Below are 24,402 nucleotides of genomic sequence, written 5' to 3'. Positions count from 1 at the left end.
AATATCAATCTCGTGCACCTGGAAGCCAAATTTCAATTTTCCTTCTAGATTTTTCAGAATTAGTGTTCAACTTCATTAATCTATACTTATAGATAATTCTTATCTCACTGACTCACTGATCACAATTTCTGGAAAACTACTGGATGGATTGTAACAATACTTGGAATATAGCTCCTTAAACGTCCTAGGTAGACTACTCACTAAGAAATCTTTTGGCGATATTTCAACTCTAAGGGTGTTTTAAGGGTAAAGTTCGTCTTTCAGCATGTATATTCTTCTTCTCTCATCTCCTTATATAATAGATGTCCATATCATATGTTATTATAGATCCATAATCTAGAGAGAGTACCTTCCGAAACAGTAGCTGTTAACTGGCAACTTAATTAATAATTTTGACAGGTTGGCATTAAGTGAGATGACTTCATTAGGTTGGCACCAAGTTGAAGAACGAATCAAAATGCATTTATCGAGAACAAATTGATTGGGCACTGCTGCTTCAATCAGAGCTTCCTGGGAGATAGTTTTTATTTTTCATAAAACAAACTTTATTGACGGGAGTTGCTTCTATCAAGTGATCCTATTATATCAAGACTAATTTAATTCTGTTTGTATATCCGATCGCAATAACTGCTTAAACAATTTCGATGAAATTATAATAATTCAGTATGATATATGAAGGTATTTTCAAAACTTCAGAAGTGTCCGTTGTGAATCTGTTTGCAAAGAATGAGGAAATTCGGCCAAAATTTAACTTGGGCGGAGAAAGAAAGCGGTCATTTATTAAAACGCCAAATAGCTATTGCTCCTTTTCCCAATATTCTAAAAATTCGCTGCAATTGGACTACTATTCTACTTAGTATTCCAACACATCAATGATTGATCGAATGATTTGACTCATAGTTTTCATGCCAAGTTGTGGCCTAATCTCAAAACGATTATAACAATGTGGTAGAATTTATATATAAATGGTTCACAAAATAATCTTATCTTTTAATTCCCGAAGCAAAGCACGCTTATTGATGACTAAAGCTTCATTTCGACTGAGTGACAAACAGCAAAAATATGTCAAGATTATTGTAATATACAGTAGTTGAGGTAATCAATACTTCCCTCTAATATTTAAAACAGCACCAAAATAATTGATCCATCTCTGGTTTCAAATCTGGTAACTTCTACCTTTGAAGTCTGTACTGTTTTACCAAAAGATATTCGGAATCCAGCTTTTTTGCAAATCATTTTTCAATATCTATTTATTTTATTGCAACTGTAGCCGAGTCTGCTATTATTTCTAGAACATTTTCGAAGAAAATGGTATTAGTATTGGAATTAGTATAAGGAGTACAAAAGTTAGGACACAATTCTCGTCAACCAATCATTCACTAATCTAAGGAAATAATATTACTGCTACACAATTTTTTTCAGATCAGATGAGAGTAACAGTTTTTTTTTCGTTTCAGTTTTTGTATTTTCGTGTTTATTGGTTCTCAAATAATATAAATCTTCTATCTTTCTTGTATTATTTATTTGGTTCTGTTAGTTTCTCCTCAGTGGTTGTTTTCTCCTCACAGTTTTCATAACCTTATTTGGAATAGCCCTACTTGCGCGTGTCTTGTCTAACCAATGGTAGCAGAGCCCTATCTTCATTGGTCAACAGCTAAAGGCCAATTGTGGGGCTTCATCCACACTACTCGTTTATATTCTGCTGCTTAGGCCGGGTCGCACAAAAACGGGTTAAATTTTAACCGTGATTAATTTCTCAAGAACCAATCAGATAAGGCTTTTTTGAAAAAAACGGCTTCTCCAATTGGTTCTTGTGGAATGAATCACGATTCAGTTTTAACGGCTTTTGTGCAACCGGCACTTAGTGTTTCAAACCTTCAAAGTTTCAATAGAAATAGATCGATGATGGTAATGGTACAACAAACAAAACTATTATCTCAAATAGTTTTGGGTTAATAAGTGATTTCGACAATATAAAGTATTGTTTAAGTTAAGTTGAAACCCTCAAAAAGTATTGGGTTTGTTCAATATTTCGTGAATTCATCCCGGATATGTCACAATTAATAAGTTCATTGCGAGAATTACTGAAAAATCTCATAAATGTGGCATGGTTGACAATCCACTCAGAAAGTATTTCTGAGCCATTCAGAAAGGGTTTCTATTAAGTTTTACACAAGATCCAACTAAATAATAAATTATTTAATTGTATGGTATGAGATGTTGTGGTAATTCTCCATAATTGAAAGACGTTTTCAATAACCTCAACGTCTGTTATCGTTTTTATAATAATAAATTGTTTTGTTATTACCATAGCCACCACTAATACAAGGCCCCGGCCTACGATATTGGTGCGTATAGATATACGCGCCGCGAACATGAGCAATTCACTTTTAATCAGCTGACTATATCTGTATTTTACAGAAACGGTATCTATATAATAAGAGAGAGTAGGATTGTGTTTGTTCGTGTGTTCGTTTGTTCGCATCAAAACATGTCAACTTGGATTGCATACCGGAAAAACGGGATGATTTAGATCTCCAGATTTTGAACATAGATTCTAAAATATCAATCTCGTGCACCTGGAAGCCCAAATTTCAATTTTCCTTCTAGATTTTTGAGAATTAATGTTCAAATTCATCTATGCTACCATAAATGAAGTTCCATAGGCTACATATTGTTGCAGCCAAAAGAGTGGTTTTTATGAGGAGGTTCTAATACTGATACAAGACCAATATTTTCGAACGACAGTGTAGCGCAACTGTAAAACACTAGCTTCCCAATTTTTTCCCTCGAAACGTATTATTATCAATTATTTTTTGAAGGAATTTGTTTTCATTACAATTGAAATAGGATTTCATCAATAATTATTTTTAATGTAAAATTTTGCCACCAGTACAAATGAATTGGACATAGTCTTCATGCTGTAGGACTATCATTGAATTTATAAGAAAAACATGAATAGATCACAATAAAATAAGTAATAATTTATATCTTCGTGTTACAATGTACTATCAGACACGAATTCCCAGTGAAACGAGTATTTAGGTAATTTGTTGGAATTAGAAAAACAAAAGTCTGCCTGATTCAATTGAGGAGGATCCTAATCGAACTAAAATTTATTGATGTATTGGAAAAATCAATATGATTCTGTGAGGTTCCAAGTATTATGTATTCTTTTGTTTTCTATACTATAATAAAGGAAAGAACTGGCTTATAACGTAAGGAATAGGGAATTATGTTTGACGCATCATCACGTCAATATACTTCAAGTCAGTTCTTCAAGACTTCATTACGTCAAGTTTTCAATTGTCATGCTTCCAGTTGTTGTATAGAAGCAGCTGAACTTCTTTTAAAAGGGACACTAGATGATAGGTATGATTGGGGATCCTATTCGAATAAAAATAACTGATTTTCTGTCGCATCAAAACCGCACCGATTTCTCAAACCGTTCAAAAGTTATTCTCATTCAAAGAAACTGATAAATCTCCATCTATCCATCATCTTTACTATAATAATGGAAAGAGCTGGCTCAGACACGTACGTGATGTAGGAAAATTATGTTTGACCCATCATCTTATGTTTGTGCACAATGTGATCATCACGTCTGAACTACTGGACTGATTATTTGAAATTTTGCATGAAGATTCTTCATTAACCGAGGATGGTTATAGGCCTATTTCAAAATTCGAATTTTTTATTACGTCAAGTTTTCATTTTGCAGTTTTAAAATAGAACCTTGCGAAGCACGGGTTACCTACTAGAAAGATATAGATAAAAAGCTTGGCATCAGCTGATTAGAAGTGTATTGCTCATGTTCGCGGCGCGTAAATCTGTACGCACCTTATGATATTACCCATGCTGCAGGATGTATGCCAAGTTTGAGTAATTTCAGATGAGGTTTTGTATTCACTTATGAAATGTGGTGTTCCTCTTCAAAAAATATAAATGTTCTCCTTATTCTAAGCGAAACTTTAGATAAGACTTTCCTTCCAAACAGAACTTGCCATTGACCCTAAATGCATAATATTAGGCTAGTCTCGATTCTTATCAATAAATTTATTCCTCAAGTAAGCCTAAAAGCGAGTTTCCACAAAATAAGGGATTCACCAGAGCCTGTAGTCACTAATATAACAATAAAATGTTCTTCTTACTATACGAGATCTTTGGAAAATACTTTCCTTCCGAATAGAACCTTGCCAATCCTCCTGAATGCATAATATTATTCTTCTTTCTTATCAAGAGACGAGAGTAGTCTCTTATCAATAATTTTATTCCACAAGTAAGCCTAGAAGTGAGTTTCAGCAGAGAAAGGTTTTGATTCACCAAAGTTTGTAGTCACTCTCTTAAACTATCTGAAATTTGTGAAATGGATGAGTGATTTTCCTACTTACTGACTTTGGTCGATTGGGGAGTTATCAATGGTTTATACAAGAATGAGGCTATCAAATCTCCATTTCAAGTATCAACTCTACTAACTAGTTAAAAAAAACCGAATCCCTGAAGTGTAGATGATGATGATGAACTTGATTTTCAAATCAAATTCAAATTCATTCTACAAAGTAGGTACAAACATTCAACTAAAACCACAAATGCAATTCACCACAATCAATTCAAATAAATAACATTTCTTACTAAAAAATAATAAATTGAACAATAATAGCATTAATATTTCTATTCCTAATAGTAAGAGTTATAATGCACAATCAAACTGAATGGATTGAGGATTAGCAGTACAGCATTATTCAACACTTCAAATAGCATTACGCTTGATGGAAATCTACTGGAATGTGAGAACTTGTCCGCCAGTAGGAGTAGCGCCCCAATACTAAGAGAGGAAAAAAATTGACTAACTTGTTAGTTGCGATGGGCAGACTGTGAATATATTCTATAAATCATGAATGATTGTTTTTTTTGAAATTCGGTTACAATACTGTTCCTATTTTTTTCTCCAATGGATCAAGAATGGATCAAAGTTGTAATGTGAACAATTATTTTCTAGGGAATATGAGTTAATGCAGTTATACAATTTGCTGTATGAGATTAGTTATTTGTGCAACTAGTGCACAAAGTGACAGTTTGCTGCACCGAAAAGAACGTTTACGCCCGAGCCGTAGGCGAGGGCGGAATGGCTTCTTGAGTGCAGCAAGGAACTTTGCTCACGTATTCACATTAAACTTTCCTACAGTTACCATTGAATATGAGAAGTGGTTGATTAGATGATGTGGGGTAAAATGATGGCTGAAATCCTTCAAATGTTTGTGTGTGTGATGCGTTATTAATAACAACCTTAATTCATTTAAAAATTAATAATCCAATTGAAGTTGAAAATTCTCAGCCAAAGTCACATTTTATTCATTCAAGAATCAGAAAAAAATACAGATAGAACAAAAAATTCGCATTCAAAATACATGCCAACAGCTGATTGAGATGGCTGAACCGACAAGCGTGCGACCAAGTGGGAAGAATCGTACCTAAGTTTGTTTCATCCAGCTACTGAAACAGGATTCAGAAATTTAGACTTTTGCTCAAATTACCGAGAAAAATACTCAAAGTAAACTGAAAAATATATAAAAAAAGAAAATAGACCGAGAATATTAAATATTTTATTGTAGTATTGTCATGTTTTTTATTATTTTATTTCTATGAATATCAAACGGTAATCATTTAACCTCAAAATTCGAATTTATAATGTATATTTGCTACTTTTCTCATTTCTTGCAGTTGAAATAAAAATATCAATAGAAAAGAACTATTATTTATTATAAAATAATGAGAATTCGTAAATGATGACTATTTAATATGATTTGGATGAACATATTCTTGTTTTGGATTTCTAGATTGGGATTTTATCATAAATGTAGGGTAGCCATTGAAATGATTCTTATCTAAATCTAACCACAGTCATTGTTACCAACTTAATTTTGTTTTCGTGCACTAATCCTCCATATAACCCACCAACTATTTGTGTTGCCATGTTGCAAAATCTGGAGTGCAGAAAAAAGGAAAAGTGAATCTTTGGGTATTGTAATCAGTACAGGAACAGCAACTTTCCGAGGTAGCTGTAGGAAAATTCATTTTCTCAACTACCTTGTGAGCGATTCTTTGGCCATATGAATAAAACCAGAGCAAATGCTCATGAGCAAAAGCATTGAGCATAAGGTTTTGCTCATGAGCAAAAGGTAGAAGCAAGAGCTTTGCTCATTTGATATGAATAAGCTTTACCTTATACTCTTACCCTATGCTCCTGAACTCTGGAGCAAATGCTCACGTATTTTAAAGATTTTTCATCAGCTGATTCGCTTTTGTTGCCTTAATTTGTATTTATAGCTCACGGAAGCGCTAAATATGCAAACAGGGGGCACCGCTTGTGTTTGCGTCGTCTGCTCTGTTTTCTATATTTATGACCGTGCAAATGGTCCTTATGCTTTTATAACAACAAGAGAATAAGGACTTTGATAGAATTATTCCTCTCTTGTTATAAGCCAATTTATAATAAATTTGGAGTTCCTATTCCATCGTAAAGCTCCCACTATCGATATTTCCAGTTCATTGAGTTATTCTACAAAATTTCACTGAACTTGTGCCCGATTTCTAGGACTCTTATAAATCTAATGAACTATTAAACCCATACATCAATAAAGATTTAATGTCAATTATATTTGATGAGTGATCTAGAAACCACACTGGACAAATAATAATGATTATTAAGAAGAATTCAAGTGGTTGATGGTCTTAATCACAGTTTACCTACACAAATTGGTTGGTACGATACAAACTAGAAAGTTTGAGTTCTGGATTTGCATCCACTAAAAGAGATGAGTGCTTTTTACACGGACTAGGTGACCTTGGAACTTTCTCAAGGACAAACAGGGCAGCAGGCACCTGGTTGATGGTAGGGTCTGTCGCAATGCAACTTGGCACACTGCAATGTCGTACATGTGATCTGTCCTTTCTGAAACAAAAAAAAAAGGATATTTAAGATCAGGTATCACCATAAATAAGTATAAATTGGAAATAGTGTATGATAATGACCATATTGTAGAGATTGAATGAAAAAGACTTTGATAACAAATAATCACAAGTTCACAGTTAAGGAGAATGTTGAGCTTTAGAAATAACAAGAGTAATTAAGGAAAATTCCCAGTAAAGTTGAAATTACCAGATTCATTTCAACCAATAGAACACTACGAATTTAGTTTTATCATAAAATTGTAAGCATACATTAGTCAATAGTTTTTCCATTTACATATTTGTTTTATTATCTTTCACACTTGTTTTCTTGGTTCTTATTTTGTACTGAAAGTAAATTTTGTTATCATGGCGATTCTGTTGCTTCAGCCGCCATTTTGTCACACCGTTGAGTGGGAGGAGACTGTCTAGCTGGGCCAATGGCAGGCGTTCATGCCCTTGACCAATAGCAGTACTCGCCTACTAGTATAAATTCTGCTGCTCTTGTATTTATTTTTAGTTTATTAGAGATTGACAATGGTGTAATAACCGAAACCGGTCTTTCTAAGTATCAATAAATCTGTGATTTTTGACAATTTCTTAATCTTTTTCATTCAATATGAATAATTACCACAATATCAACTTCTCAACTACACAAAAAGTGATATATTGTAGAGAAGTTCTTCAACATGAGATAGATCTGATGAATGTATTCATAAAATCAATAAAATAATTAAACTATTCCTATAAGGAAATATTTGATTTATTCAGATATTCATGGAGAATACTTTCTTCAAATAAAAAGAAGCAAATGCAGCGTTTAATTATCTAAAGATTTGGATGAGTACAGCATGAAATGCGGAATTGAATCTTCATCAAATCCAATAATATTGACGGTCGATTCTCCAATTCTTATGAGATGCTATCAAGTGTCTCATAATTTAATGTCTATAACTGTGCTATAAGCTGTCTAATTTGTTTTAATAAACAAGAATAGAATAGTTACTAGATTAAAACCTATTTTTCAAGGATGAGCTGTCATTTTTTATATTTTTTCTCAAGTGTGGTTTCTAATATGTTTAATATTGTCCATCTTCATCATATTGATAATTAGGGCTGAAATAAATGAGAAAATTTACAATGCCACCTTACAATGCAGTGAGTAGAGCTATCCTTAATACAATTTTAAACTTTATTCTTATATTCTATATTTTATTTTTATATTTCTCATACTTTATTCTTATACTCATTACTACTTCCAATATCTCTACTTCACCTTGCAATGACAAAGTTCAGCTATCCTTGCAATACTATTTATTCATACTACTTTTCTCACAACTTGTAATAATTAAGGGGTTCGGGCTGAAATAGTTCGAAGAAACATTTTCCTATAGTGAGGTCCACGTTATAATGGCAGTGTGTGATTTGCAATGGTTTTACTATCTTTGTCTATCGTTCAACAAAGCAGATGGAGCTATCTCTTTTACGCTTTGTGATGTTGCCACATCAACTGATTATCAACTAATTGACGAAATATTTAATCTCAATCATGAAAATTCATTATTACATCTTTAAAAAATATATTTTCTTGACAAATAAAATATGATTAACTATTTTATTTATTTATACATTGATACATAGGCTACAATATAATTCTCAACTATGAATGATTGGGGAAGGAACAACAGGCTTCAAGCCCAAAACTGTTTCTTTTCCCAAATTTAGATAGAAATCATCCAAAAATAGGTAATGTTTAAACTTTACGATTTTTGTCCAATTTTTCATTGTTCAACAATATTGAACAGTGAATTCATCAGGTATCAGGAATACCAGTATCAGCTGTTTGGGTGGCAAGGCTGAGATCTGGCAATCCTTTTCTCCTATCTTCCTACACTGCCATTTTAACGTGGACCTCACTATAGTTTTGAGTCAGATGAGTTTGACACTCTTGACTCAACAATCAAGTTGAAATTCATATCGTCAATAATATCGAAATGTAAAAAGCGGCCTCTGTAGTCATACTGTTGAATCATAGACTCATACTTGTGCATAAGAGCCAACATAATGGCAAGCCCCCTGTGGGTTGGGGGAGCTTTGAGTCGATCATCGTACTCGAAAATTTGCTGAAAACCAGAGTTCACCCACAGTATCCATGCTTGTCGTAGGAGGCGACTAAAATGGACCTCTAGGCAACTCCAGGAGTTTCCTTGCCTTCAAACCCACGGGATTTGTCTCATCAGGGCAGTTTCAGGGGGCAAAATGAAAACCACAAGAGACCAGAGATAGTGAGACTCCAGGCACAAATATGGGTAAAGAGGCTGAATCGAGGGTGGCCGGGCGCCGGGCGCCCTAGAGGCAGTTTGGCGTTCCCTCTCTCAGCGGAAGGACCTACAAAAAGACCAAGAGTGGAACTCACGTAGGTCACGAATTTGTGGGTGGAGAGGCCAAAACTCTCACTGCTCAAAGAAGGACGGCCATTTAGGCAAAACTTCTTGGGAGAGGTGAGGCTTTTGACCCTGCGAAGTTTCGGAGGGACAAAAAGAAAAACCCAAGAGACCAGAGATGGGTGAAACTCCAGGCATAAATGTAGGTCAAGAGGCTGAGTCGAGGGTGGCCGTGCGACCTAGGCCAGGAGTGGAACTCACGTAGGTCACGAGGACTGATCAGTCTGAAGAGACTGCCAAGCATATCACACTACCTACCTCATGCACGAGAAGGAGGTTTGTAAGTCCATTTATCAAGGATGGGGTGGACCCCCAATTAGTTTCCTAGAAGGAGACTCATGCCATTGATAGAGCTGATGAAAAACTGTACAGGATATGAATTTGAAAAAAATCGGTCAATTATTTTTGAGAAAATCGTGGAAAACATGGTTTTTTTAGTATTATCCGCCATTTTCTCAAGAATATTACGGAGCTCCTGAAATTTTCTCAGATGAGACTCATGTCAGTTGATAGGGCTTATAAATAGCTATCCATGGTTTAAATTTGAAGAAAATCGTTGAAGCCGTTTTCGAGAAAACCGTGAATAACATGGTATTTTAGTGATTATCCGTCATTTTTCTCAAGAATATTACGGAGCTCCTGAGATTTTCCCGGAAATGAGACTTATGTCAGTTGATAGAGCTTATAAATAGCTATCCATGATATAAATTTGAAGAAAATCGTTAGATCCGTTTTCGAGAAAACCGTGAAAAACATGGTTTTTTTAGTAATTATCTGCCATTTTTCGCCGCCATCTTGAATTGAATTTTATGAATTTCTTATTGTCGGATCCTCATGGTATAGGACCTTAATTCCAAATTCAAGTCAATCGGTTGATTAGGGATGGAGTTATCGTGTTCACAGACATACACACACCACACACACACACACACACACACACACACACCACACAGACCAATACCCAAAAACCATTTTTTGGACTCAGGGGACCTTGAAACATATAGAATTTAGAAATTGGGGTACCTTAATTTTTTCGGAAAGCAATACTTCCCTTACCTATGGTAATAGGGCAAGGAAAGTAATAAACAAACAACATAATGCAATGTTTGAGATATCGTGTACACAGACGCACATACACTCTACACACACACACACACACACACACACCACACACCACACACACACACACACACATACACACACACACACACACACACACACACACACCACACACACACACACACACACCACACACACAGACCAATACCCAAAACCAGTTTTTTGGACTCAGGGGACCGTGAAACGTATAGAAATTTAGAAATTGGGGTACCTTAATTTTTTCGGAAAGCAATACTTCCTTACCTATGGTAATAGGGCAAGAAATTAATAAACAAACAACATAATGGCATGTTTGAGATATCGTGTACACAGACGCACATACACTCATACACACCACAACACACACACACACACACACACACACACCACACACACACACACACACACCACACACACACACCACACAGACCACACACCAAAATCATGTTTTTGACTCAGGGGACCTTGAAACGTATAGAAAAATTGAAATTAGGGTACCTTAATTTTTTTTGGAAAGCAATACTTTCCTTACCTATGATAGTAGGGCAAGGAAAGTAACAACATAATGGCAATGTTTGAAATATTTTTGTGAAAAAGTGGCTTGGAATTGTTTTGCATGGTCTCCATCAATTTTTTCTCTACCTTGCAATAACACTGAGTGCAGTTATCCTTGTAATAGGCCTACTATTTATACTTTATACTACTTTCCACTACTGGACAAGTAATAATATTACTTCACCTTGCAATGACAGTTAGTACAGCTATCCTGACCCAGTTTTCGTTGTCCTGTCGCTGCACTCCGTTGCTGTCATGACAGTGATGCAGTGACAGCTGCTTGATGCGGCGTCGCAACGTTTTGATGCTGCGTTGCAGCTCCTGTACGACGGCTTCAAGTCCCTCCAGGCGCTCCTCTGTCGCGTTGTCCAGCGACAGATCGCGTCGCGGTCGCACGTCTTCCACTTCATTGTCGCAGTCTGGAATTTCACAAGAATACAGAATGTATTTATGTATTTTTCCTACAGTAACGTTGAAAAGTGGCCATTGCTGCACTGATTACAGAACGCAAAGAATCACTTTTCCGCTCTAGTGCGGGAAAATTTTTCTGCACTCCAGATTTGCAACATGGCAACGCAAAATACTTAGTAGGTTATATGGAGCAACAGTGCAGCAAAATCAAATGAAGTTGGTAACAGTGACTGCTGTGGCTGCTATAGTGAGCAGAGGTGCAACCAAGCACAACGCGCTAATTATTATTCATTATATATTATAACCAAGGACAACGAGGACTTTAGTTTTAGGATTAAGGTTTTTATCAATAATAAAATTACACAGAAAAACATTTGATGCATTTCAGGCAATTTTACCCATAATTACCCACTTTCATATTCAATGGTAACTGTAGGAAAAACTTAATGTGAAATACGTGCGCAAAGTTCTTCTGCTGCACTCAAGAAACCATTCCGCCCTCGCCTACGGCTCGGGCGTAAACGTTTCTTTCGGTGCAGCAAACTGTCACTTTGCGCACTAGTTGCACAAATAACTATTGTAATGTATTTATTCAATTCAGCATACTTTATATACTATCAAGTCATTTTCCTTAGTCATTTTACTATTCAAGTCACCTTCATATGGTGAGGGACTTCCAAGCAGTGGCGTAACGTACACCCCCGCTGCCCCGCGGCGCGGGGGTCCGGGCTAGGGCCCGGATAATATGTAGGCTAATATATTTTCTGAAAAAATAAAATTACCCGGTCTAGGGGGCCCGGGTTAGGGCCTGAAATGATAATTATATTGCATACCTAAAAAGAAAATAAATAAATCATGGAAGTAGCTTTTGATAAAAAACAGAAGTTTTATTGTGGAAAATGACAGTTTCATTCATTGTGTAAAATAAATATGCAATAGAACAATGTTATCAGTCTGGTTATAAACTATATCAAGCGAATACAAGTATAAAATGATGAATAAGGCAAGAAAGAAAACAATCATTGTTCAAATCTACTCGTAATAATAATTATTCCATTGACAGAGCTTCAATAATTGTGTGCTGGTAGTGAGCTTATTGAAAAATTAGGAATGTTGTTTGTCTACAATCATTAAAATGTATACATCCGGTGAGACAATCCAGACTGATATATTCAAACCACTTACTTATAGATAAGATTTACTTCTTTTCCTCTGATTCAAACAATGATTGTCAGAATGGTTTTAATAATTAATGAATCTTAAGACTAGATACTACTTACCAACTCTAGTTCTAGCTCTAAAGGTTGGATTCCATATTTGTAGCTTAAAACATAATATTGACTTGAATTGTAGAATTCAATCGAGAACAAGTTTTATTTTTTCAACTAAGCTATGTAATTCATCATGAAAGATGTACGTTCACATTAGAGTTTAATGCTTGAGATTAAGGAGAAGGGGGCTAGAGAAAGGTGGTCCAATTTTAGAAGAGGGGCCCGAATTTTTTTTGTGGGGGGCCGGTTTAGAAACGTTACGCCACTGCTTGCAAGGTTGTTTGCGGGTAATATTCCTACTTTAACAGACGATCTGGCAAAATCGCAATGCGTGAAAGAGAAAGCAGCATCTGATTTGTTGAACGATAGACAAGGATAGCAACACCATTGAAAATCACACACTGCCATTATAACGTGGACCTCACTATATAGCTAATGCATGGTATTCCTTTATAGCACTTTTTAACGACTGAGGCTTAGGTACACCTGCCATAAAAAATGAAATGAAATGTGAAGCATAAACAGATATTTTTTTCTATAACTTAAAGGAAAAAATCGTTACTCTAAATATTGAATAAAGTGGCAATTTTGGCCATATAGAATAGGAAAAAATGTGCTGTATCAAGCCGGGCCACTCCTGTCCACTGTTCCGATCCGACTCCGATAAAACAGACGGGACTATAAATATAAATAAAGAGACAGAAAAGAGATAAGACGGATGACTGTATATGATAAGGATCAGACAACAGACTTGAATGGAGCAAGCTACCACACCTGTCAATCATGTGACCAGTCCCACCACCACACAGAAATAACGGACATGAGTCGGATCAGAACAATGTATGACAGGTGTGGCGCGTTTTTTTCAGCAGCACATTTTTCTCCTATCCTCTATTCCCAAAATTGTGTCACTAATCAATATTTAGAGTAACTATTTTTTATCATTAAGTTATAGAAGAAAAACGGAATATTCATTTATCCTTCACATTTTCAGAAATCGATCTCCCAGCTTCAGTGTTCTTGGAGTTCCTCATGTAAAAATAATAATATACTTATAAGCCAAAGCGGCCTAATTGTGGCTTTGTATAAGATGAGCGCTGCTATCCAGAGATTGTCAGTTTGGTGTAGGGTAAGTATTCCTGACGGCAATTAGGAGGTACTGGTTCGATTCCCGGGCTGACAAATATTTTTAATAGTAGCGCTCATCGAATTTCCATCTAGCTGTTTACTTTTGTCAATATTTGCAGTAGCAGAAGTCTTCGGGTGAATTACAGCATTTAATTTGGATTTTCGTTTAATAATAATTATTAATTCATCAGCATTTGAATAATTGCAATATCTCAGTAATTTCCATCTGTAAATTTTTTTTTTGTAGTTGAGAAGTTGATACTGTGGTAATTATTCATATAAATAAAAATATAGAGAAGCTGTCAAAACCACAGATTTTATTAAAAGTTGAAAGACCGGTTTCGGTTGTTGTCAATCTCTGATAAACAACCGAGTTTATCAGAGATTGACAATAATGTCAATCATTGACATTATTGTTTGACAATTGACATAAGAGATTGACAATGATGGTCTAAAACCGAAACCAGGTTTCCACTTTCAATAAAATCTGTGGTTTTGACAATTCTTAGTCTTTTTATTTAACACATATAATAATAAATTTTGAACTTCATAACAGTAAATAGTTGACCGAGCGAAGCTGAGGTATTAGTTTCGACTCGATCGGCTTTTGTCTGTTGTTTGTTTGTACCGCAGTTACAGTCGCAGTTATTGTCCGATTGGATGAAATTTGGTATAAAGTTCTTTGAAACAAGGCGCAGAAACGTATGTGTAACGATTGATAAGACCTCCGGTTCTAATATAAATTGTGCCGCTCTAAAATGTGCTGTATTGAATGAATGGTATCCTTGGAATGCTATCGATAGAGGACAAGAATTGTCAACGGTGAACCTTGAAACGTCTGAGCCGCTCCAAATCATACTGTATTTATCAATTGAAGAAAACTTCTCACTTGATTGCACTATTTCTTCCCTTTTCAACAAGATATTTCCCTGTTTCATAGATGAATCGTTTCTAGACTACCGAACCGGCCGGAGACATCACAGCTTAGTTAGTTAGCTCTTGTTTTCGCTTTAGTATGAGATCGGAAACGACTTGTGAGCATAAACATTCTGCATAGGCATAACAAGCCGCCATAACATGAATCCACTTTTCATTAAAAACATTATTAGTAACCTCCTGTCATTGTCACCAACAAACCCATCTTATTTAGAATCATTCTCCGTCTCACTATCGTCTGTATCGTCTGTCACTATCGTCTCTATCGTATTTTTCTGTCAGTGACCGATATCTTATAATAATTGTTAGAAAATTTTTAATATTGTAAATATGGGGACGATATGAAGGTACCTCCTTGAGAGACATTTATAAGTCCGGTGTCCCTGGAACAATGTCTTTAGCACTTTCAAAGGAGAAAATAATAGATGTCATGGATAAATCTTCACAACATACTGTACTTTTTAATGGCCCTTCTCATTAGTTTGAAAGTTGTAGGCTATTCGTGAGCGAGGTCTACTGTTCGTAGAACTACTAGTAAAAATGATTGTAAATTTTAATGTGTTGAATTCGATCTATTGTATTTTGTATTACAATAAAAAACGAATGTGAGGGAGAATATAATAATAATATTCTATCAATACTCACCAGCACAATCATACCAGAATCGCAATCTGGCGAGGGGATTTCACTGCAAGATTTGAGTGCAGAGCGCTGTTGACTGGTGGGCAGCAGGAAGACATTGTCGGTGATCTCAGTGATGTTGTCTCCGTTGTCACACAACACTCGACCCAACGATGACTGCTTGATTGAGTCAGCTGTTCCGGCTGAAGGTGGACGGGTTCTCGTACCAGAATCTGGATAACAGAAATGAAATTTAAAGAGATGAGATTTGAAAAAATGAAAATTTGAGAATGGGTATAATTGAGATGAAAATGTATGACAAAATGTGTATGGACTATTATTAGTACAAAAAACTGAAATAATAAATTTGATTTAACCAAACACAAAATCATATAATGAATCATATAATGATAACACGCAATCATATAATATGTTCAACTACCCTATAAACAACTAAATGGAGAATTATAAATCAATTTTCTAAATGAAAAATACAAGCAAATGAAATATTCGAAATATTTACTGGCGATATAAAGGAAGTATATTTTCGGAAATAACATACTCAATTATGGGAAACCATGTAAAAGTGGGTTTAGTAGAAGTAATGCATTTTGGGTGAGAATAATATACGTTGAGTAAGTGAGCTCACATATTGTTCGAAATCATGTTTCGATAATATAGGTATGATATGTCTTCCAGTTGTTACAATCATGTTCTTGGTAGCGGTTCTGAATTTTCTTGGATCATCTATTGTACAGCATGATTCATCAATATCTTGCATAGAAAATTATTCACAGAAGCATGTTTGTATCATTTAAAACATTTCACAAATTTCATTTCTGGGCTGCAAAATATTTCAAATGATCATTTAAAACATTTCACCAAATTCATTTCTGGGCTACAAAATTTTTCAAATGATTTGAGCTGGATCGGATGCTTTGTCAACAATCTCATCGAAGCATTTCAATCTATTAAAGAAATCGTATTTACACCAATTCAACAAAGTTTATTTATATTGTTGCTGTGGGAATATGAACAGTTTCTACATACTATGCCATTATTCCACAAATTGATGGTAGGTTTTTATATCTATTTAATTCTCAAATTCATAATATCAACTTCCAAGAGTTTTGATAGTGATCAATCTGAGAATTCGAAATTGAATTTGAAGTTCTATGTCAGATGAATGAAGTAGGCTAGCTGATGTTCATAAGAATATTGAATATTTGGATATAAATTTCATTGAGAAAATAATGTTAATGGAAAATATATGAATGATTTATTTTAAATAGCATCCATTTGAATGATGATTAATTATGTATATTGATACTTGTATCAATATTTGTAACTTGTATGCAATGAAATGATACTAGAATCGGATTCTATTATTTCTGGCATCCAGCCATGCCTGTATATAGAAAATAGCATACACTATACTACACTGTACACTCACACTACTATCGAATCGTGTATTAAATTCAATGATTATTTCAAATACATCATTTGGTTGATTTACCTGTCTCCATCCCTAATGCGTCTGAACTGCTCCACAAGCAAACATCTGAAAGTTGGTCCAACTCTGCTCCATCAATCTGATCTTCCAAGATACCTCCTACCCAAATATCAATGTTGCCTGCAAATGAAAATGTTTGTAAGAATACGATCTAAACTTTATCGAACTTATTCAGATCATAACTGGGAAAAATGAATGAAAACGGTTATGAGAACAAAATGTGATTGTGGATCAGGTCAATGTAGCATGGTTTGTTTATTGGTTTATTCTTGAATCATGGTCAACGTTTGTTCGATGGTAATACCGGTATCATAGAGAACAAAGCGTAAGTAGATATCCCATGGTATAGGGAATTTATGTCGCAACTTTTATGTTATCTCAAGCCGATTACTGTCGATTATTGTCAATTTCTGATAAACTAAAACTAATAAGAGCAGCAGAATTTATACTAGTAGGCGAGTACTGCTATTGGTCGAGGGCATGAACGCCTGCCATTGGCCTAGCTAGACAGTCTCCTCCCCCTCAACGGTGTGACAAAAAGGCGGCTTAAGCAACAGAATCGCCATGATAATAAAACTTACTTTGAGTACAAAATAAGAACAAGAAACCAAGTGTGAAAGATAAAAAACAAATATGTAATGGAAAAACTATTGACTAATGTAGCTTACAATTTATGATAAAACTAAATTCGTAGTGTTGTACTGGTTGTAATGAATCTGGTCATTAAACTATACTGGGAATTTCCTAATTAATCTTGTTATTTCTAAAGCCTCTAGAATATTCAAAGATCTGCCTTTGCTATTAACATGCAGAAACTCAACATTCTCCTTAACTGTGAACTTGTGATTATGTTATCAAATGTTCTGCAAAGTTAGATTCCCCATTTTGTTTATTCCAATCTCTGATGTGTTCTTTAATTTACTTTTGAAACTTCTACCAGTCTGACCCACGTAACAAGCATTACAATCATCACATTTAAGTTTGTACACCCCGCTTTTATCCCAATATCATTTTGTCTTTACTCCAGCTAAATAGACTATTTAAAATCGGTTTGGTCTTGAAAGCAACATGAAATCCTTCCTCTTCAATTCCCTACCTATTTTATCAGATCAAGGCCTAAATATGGGATTGTTATCCAAGTCTTTCCTCGACATTCTTAGTCTTTTAGGAATTTTTTTTCATTCAATATGAATAATTACCACAATATCAACTTCTCAACTACACAAAAAAAAAAATGTACGTAAGGATTTAAACTGAATTTGAAGTTCTATTTCTGGTGAATGAAGTAGGCTAGTTGATGTTCATGAGAAATAAAATTTATATAATTGAACATTTTTATAAAATGTATGAATTTAGGGCTACGCTCTTGTATTTATAGAATAGAATTAAAGTAACCTTTGGAATTAATAAAATAAAAGAATAAGAGTACAAATATTATAACTATATACTAGTTTTCGTGATCGAAAGTAGTAGTTATTTTAAAGGGTACTATAATTCTATTTTATGAAACTTTTTAATATAAATTTTACATAAAAAATATAATGTTCATGGAAAATATGAATACTTTGTTCTATCCAATTGCTATTACAATTGAATGAAAAAGATTAGGAAACTGTCAAAAAACCATTGATTTATTGATACTTAGAAAGACGGGTCTCGGTTATTACACCATTGTCAATCTCTGATAAACTAGTTTATATGACAATCAGTTCATCAGAGATTGACAATGGTTTAATAACCGAAACCGGTCTTTCTAAGTATCAATAAATCTGTGGTTTTTGACAATTTCTTAGTCTTTTTCATTCAATACGAATAATTACCACAATATTAACTTCTCAACTACACAAAAAGCTATTACAATTGATTTTCCAAATTAATCTTGATACTGGAATCGTATATTCTATTATATTTTTGGAACCCAGTCACCCTTGATTAGACAATAGCAAAATATGTATCATTTTATATTGTATAATTAGTTCAGTTTTACTCTCTCATTTATATGCATTATGTGTAATTGTACTATGTACATTTTATTTTTATATTTTTGCAAATGTGTATGACTAAATTGTTTGTTTTTTGCAATAAATAATTCGAATTAAAATCTCTATCTCATGTATCAAAATGTGATAGAAGATTACAAATACACGATATTTATGGTACCTTAATTTGTTGATTTACCTGTCTCCATCCCTAATGCGTCTAAACTGCTCCACAAGCAAACATCTGAAAGTCGGTCCAACTCTTGCTCCATCAATCTGATCTTCCAAGATACCTCCTACCCAATATCAATGTTACCTGCAAAATGAGAATGTTTGTGAGAATCCGATCTAAACTTTATCGAACTTATTCAGATCATAACTGGGGAAAAATGAATGAAAAACTACAAACGGTTATGAGAACAAAATGTGACTTGGGGAATCAAGTCAATGTAGCATGGTTTGTTATTGGTTTATTATTGAATCATGGTCAACGTTTGTTCGATGGTAATACCGGTATCATAGAGAAACAATAGTAAGTAGATATCCATGGTATAGGGAATTTATGTCGCAATTTTACTGTTATCTCAAGCCGATTACTGTCGATTATTGTCAATTTTTACTGTTTTGTTGGGTGATAGTGTATGAACGGCCCAATTTGAGAGACCAGCATCACACCAGCTGCATAGGAAAGAACTACGTGAACTATCGGCTTGGGATAACAGTAAAAGTTGCGACATAAACGCCCTATGCCATGGGATATCTACTTATGATATGTTTCTCTATGCCGGTATTCATTTGAAACGAAATATTGATACTAGGCCTACATTTTTTGTTGCCAACCCTAAAATCGGGTTCCAATATATCCAGTGTTAAGGTGCAATCAATAAGCGACGACTCAAGCTGCACATCTCTAGTAAGCGCTTGATCCTGCCAGCGGCTAGAGCACATGACCTATATTTTCATTTTTGTATTTTATTGGAAATTTCATTCATTCATTTATTGTATAAAATACTATAATCATAATACAATTATGACATTGAGGAAAAACTAGGCGAGCCTGTACTATTTCTCTCCAAAAATTTTGATAAAATGTAATGTTGTCCAAAAGATAAGGTTATGAAATCTCACACTGCTTCGTCGGTCCAGGAATGATGATTTAAAATTTTGAATTTTGAAGGTTGATTTTATACTCTAAATAAATCACAGAATGTATCACAATGAATTAAAAACTTAAGAAATATTGCACTTATTTAAAAAATTTGAATACAGAATCAAAAACCTACTCACTATTTGTTATTTACAGCTGTCTCGCATCTTTTTGATTGTAATATTTTGTATTTTGATTTCCTTTATGTATATTGTGTACTTGAATTGAATAAAGTTTTTGATTGGTTAATGATATTCAATGATTCATTAGATTTCAATGTTGCAAAAACTATTTGAAATTTGGCTTTGACCTGGACAAATGTAGTTTTTCAACTTTTAGCGCTCTTAAAAAGTTAAAAAACGTCAAACAAAGGAACATATGAATCTTACTGATGGGAATTTTATCCTCTTTCCAACCATACCTTCAGAATTACATTTCTACTGATAGTTTTCTAGTTATTGAAGTTTTTCAATAATATTGAAAAATTTAAACATCTCGAAAACTAAAGATGATTAAATAAAATTTTAATGGGCATTTTTTTGTTGCAAATTTCATGTAGAATATACAGTAATATGGCCTTCAGCTCCTACACCTTTCGTGGTAAATCCTGTATTGGTCTTTTTGAAGTGAAATATCATAGAATGAAGAAGAATATAAATAAGAATTAGAGATCCAAGTACGGTAACTTTTTAAAATTTTCCAATCATTTCATGTATCTGCTATATAATGCCATTATCAAGTCTTGATATATCATTGACTTGATAATGGCTTTATATAGCTGTAACATGTCTTGATGGAACAATTTTAGAAGAGTACTCAGATTTCTAATTTTTATTCATATTGGAGAGTAGCCCTGAAGAAAAAAAGACAACGAAGGAGTAATATCCCCAATCTCTTCTTTGTTAGAAGAATTTTGACTTCTTTAGTCACCAGATGGGCAATATATTAAGTTTACAAAATAATCCACAAAAATCTGAAATTATTCCAGAAACAATCACACAAACATGGACATCAACCTGGATGCACATACAGCTTCCTTAGCTGCTTCCTGACCATATTAATCTACATAAAATAATCCACAAAAATCTACAAATATTTTAGAAACAATCATACAAACATGGCCATAAGCCTGATGTTCATACAACTTCCTAAGCTGCTCCCTGACGATATAATTAATCGATATACATCAACAAAATATGACGATATATTGACAAAATAATCCACAGAAATCTACAAAAATCAACAGAAATCTACAAAACAATATTCCAGAAACAATCACTCAAATAATGCACAAACAAGGCTACCAACCTGGATGGCCATACAGCTTCCTTAGCTGCTCCCTGACAGCCTTGTTGGAGATCTCTCCCGCCAGCTCATCAAATGTTGTCGCCTCACTCAGATTGCAATGGCGGCGCCAGTCGTTGTAGCCGGGGATGGCGTGGTCACGTGACCGCTAACATAACATAAGATGAGATAAGTTATAGTATTTTACGTCACAAGGACGGGAAGGACACTTTTGCAGGGCAAGAATGATGCTTCTAGTCGAGGCGTTAACCGAGACTAGAATTTCATTCTAGCCCTGCAAGAGACATTCACGTCCAAGTAACGTACACTATTTTTTGTCATAATCTGAAGAAGAGTTATTGGGAAATTGAAAACATCACCTGCTTGTGCTCAATTTACTTCATGCATTATATATACATAACCTAGTTTACAGATTCCGAATCAGGAATTTCTTGATTAGGCCTATAAATGACAAAACTTCCACCTGGAAGTGTTCATGGCTTGACCTGGCTTGATTTCATGCATGTAAAACAGCTGAAATTGAATGACTATGAAAAAATATAATTGCTGTTCAACACAGCATATTATCAGAGAAACCATATTCTATCAATTTCAGCCTGTGTGACTTTGAAACAGCATATAGACAAGGTATGGTTCGCGAGGCAATATTCACAGCTTCGCAAGAATATCAAGTTTCAGAGACCCTAGATCCCTACACAAAGAGATTCTTCATTATGAGAGAGTTGCAAAGTATCACCATAGAAAGAAGATACCGATTAATGCTATAGTGAGGTCCACGTTATAATGACAGTATTTGTTCAACTTTCGTTTGCTATCATTGTCTATCATCGACAAAGCCGGTGGTACTATCCTCTGTCTAGGTCACACAACGATGCAATTATGTTTTTGTAAGTGTAGAAATATAATTAATTAATGCGAGAATCGGCATCGCTATTCTCCTATCTTTATCACTGCCATTATAACGTGGACCTCACTATAGATTATGATTGTCTGGGTATCATCAACAATGGATAAAAATTTTGAACGAATGTAAGCTGATAGGCTGTTATACATGAATAATGGAAATTATATGAATACATAAAATCAGACTGGACTCAACTTTAAAAAGCTACTTGTTTATCGTTTCGGATGCAACATGCTTTTGAGAAGATAAAAAAAAGCGGCCACCTGTTGACTGTCTGAGTTTTGCTTGGGTACTGAATCCAAACAAGTGTACAAAAATGAGAGGTCATTGACCATAAAAAACACAAATTTGTGAATTTACAGGTGAATTTCCAAGGGTGAAATCTGAAGTAAATTCATAGATTGAGTAAATAAATTCATTATTGACCCCATCTGTGCTCGATCAGACAGAAAAACACAAGGGAAGAGGGGCTATAGAGACAAAAAGTCTGATTTTGAAAAAAATGACTGCAATGAAATTAGGGCATGACCATCATCTCAAGAGATGAAGCAAGATGTGTCTCAAGTACTCCAGTCATTGACAGTCGAAAAAGCTTCAAGGGGTCCGAACTATAGGATTGAAAAACGGGTTTAAAACAAATACCAGTTGAAAGTGCATGGAAGGATGAGGGGGCGTGGCTATAACATTGGTGACAATGGAGTGGGGAAGCTTCAAATCATCCACCTGTAGAATGTATGAGTTTTGCTTGGGTACTAAGTCCATACAAGTGTACAAAATTGAGAGTAATACGACTACTTAGTTTATAATAAAAAACTGGAAAAAATTTGAGATAAGAAAAAAGTTTTTGATTAATAAAAAATAATGTGTAATAATGAGGTTTTTTGTCAGGTAATGGAACCTCATCTGTTTTATAACAACAACAACAATAAAGTTCATTGTCCCCAAAATCGTCAATTTCGAAGTCAAATACTGATTTTCTAGGATAAAATCTGGAGCAAATCCATAGATTGAGTGGTTATTGACCCCATCTGTGCTCGATCAGACAGAAAAACACATGGGGAGAGGGGCTAGAGACAAAAAGTCTGATTTTGGGAAAAAACGACTAAAATAGATTTGGGACATGTCCACCATCTCAAGAGATGGAGCTGTTCTTTCCTACATTCTACCTTCTAGGCTCCATCATGTTTTAACCCTATGAAATTCCCTGACTCTATAACGTGAATCTCACAAAATGTTTCGACCTTATTATAAAGTAATGTATGACTTGACCAGCAGGTAACCCGTGCTTCGCAAGGGTTTGATGATTGGCATGATGAAATCTTGAAAATTTCAAATAGGCTCTCACAAGCTTCCTCGGTACGGTAAATTAAGGATCTATAATGCAAAATTCCAAGTTGATCAATCCAATAGTTCAGACGTGATGATGCATCATATTGGGTAGCATGTGATCTGTCTTTTTGTGATTGGTGTTCTAATTTGAAGCTGCGTTTACACCAAAGTTATCAACAAAAATTGTTAATAACTTAATCCTTATAGTTTCTATTAGATTGAACGGAACTTGACAAACACATATGATCATCATGTGTATGATAAGTTATGTTCAATCCAATAGAATCTATAAAGATGAAGTTATTAACATTTTGTTAATAACTTTGGTGTAAACGCAGCTTTATACTATTTTCTATTATTATTTAATCAATCATTCACTTTAATTTTTGGTTTTACACAGACATTCTTTCTTTCTTTTTTTCTTTCTATTTTTATCTATTATTATTTGATTCTATGTTGTTTATTGATTATTCTTATAATCGAATTCTTATTGTTTATGATTACTTCAGTAATTATTTGTATTCTTTCATATTAATTGTATATTTATTTTATTGTTTATCTTATATTTCAAATTGTATAATGACTGTGTTGAAAATATTGTATTGTGTGAAGGAGGCAAAATGGGTTTAATCCTGATGTCTCCATTGATAAAAATTATTATTATTATTATTATTATTATTATTATTATTATTATTTATTATTATTATTATTATTATTATTATTATTATTATTATTGACCGATTCAAGATTCAAGTCGACGGTTTGGCATTTATCTTAATGTTTAAATGTTTGAATGTTTAATTGTTCATATGT

The 24,402-nt window shown here is 34.3% G+C and overlaps 1 protein-coding gene across 2 annotated transcripts; it reads right to left on the bottom strand.

The window, feature by feature from the left end:
- Positions 1-6,699: 6,699 nt before the first annotated feature.
- LOC120352072 lies at positions 6,700-21,526 on the bottom strand. Of its 2 annotated transcripts, XM_039431599.1 has the most exons (5): positions 21,360-21,526; positions 16,929-17,045; positions 15,437-15,645; positions 11,230-11,464; positions 6,700-6,952 (listed from the first exon to the last, which is right to left on the bottom strand). In XM_039431599.1, the coding sequence occupies exons 2-4, from the start codon at positions 16,936-16,938 to the stop codon at positions 11,252-11,254; spliced, it is 432 nt and encodes a 143-aa protein (XP_039287533.1). In that variant the 5' UTR covers positions 16,939-17,045; positions 21,360-21,526; the 3' UTR covers positions 6,700-6,952; positions 11,230-11,251. The 2 variants fall into 2 exon arrangements, with proteins under 2 accessions (XP_039287533.1, XP_039287534.1); XM_039431600.1 differs by lacking the exons at positions 16,929-17,045; positions 21,360-21,526 and adding an exon at positions 19,104-19,220.
- Positions 21,527-24,402: the final 2,876 nt, after the last annotated feature.

The sequence above is a fragment of the Nilaparvata lugens genome, chromosome 6, assembly GCF_014356525.2.
Source record: "Nilaparvata lugens isolate BPH chromosome 6, ASM1435652v1, whole genome shotgun sequence".
NCBI lineage: Eukaryota > Metazoa > Arthropoda > Insecta > Hemiptera > Delphacidae > Nilaparvata > Nilaparvata lugens.
Note: the sequence above shows the minus strand (reverse complement) of the source record. Positions and strands in the feature narration are given on the sequence as shown.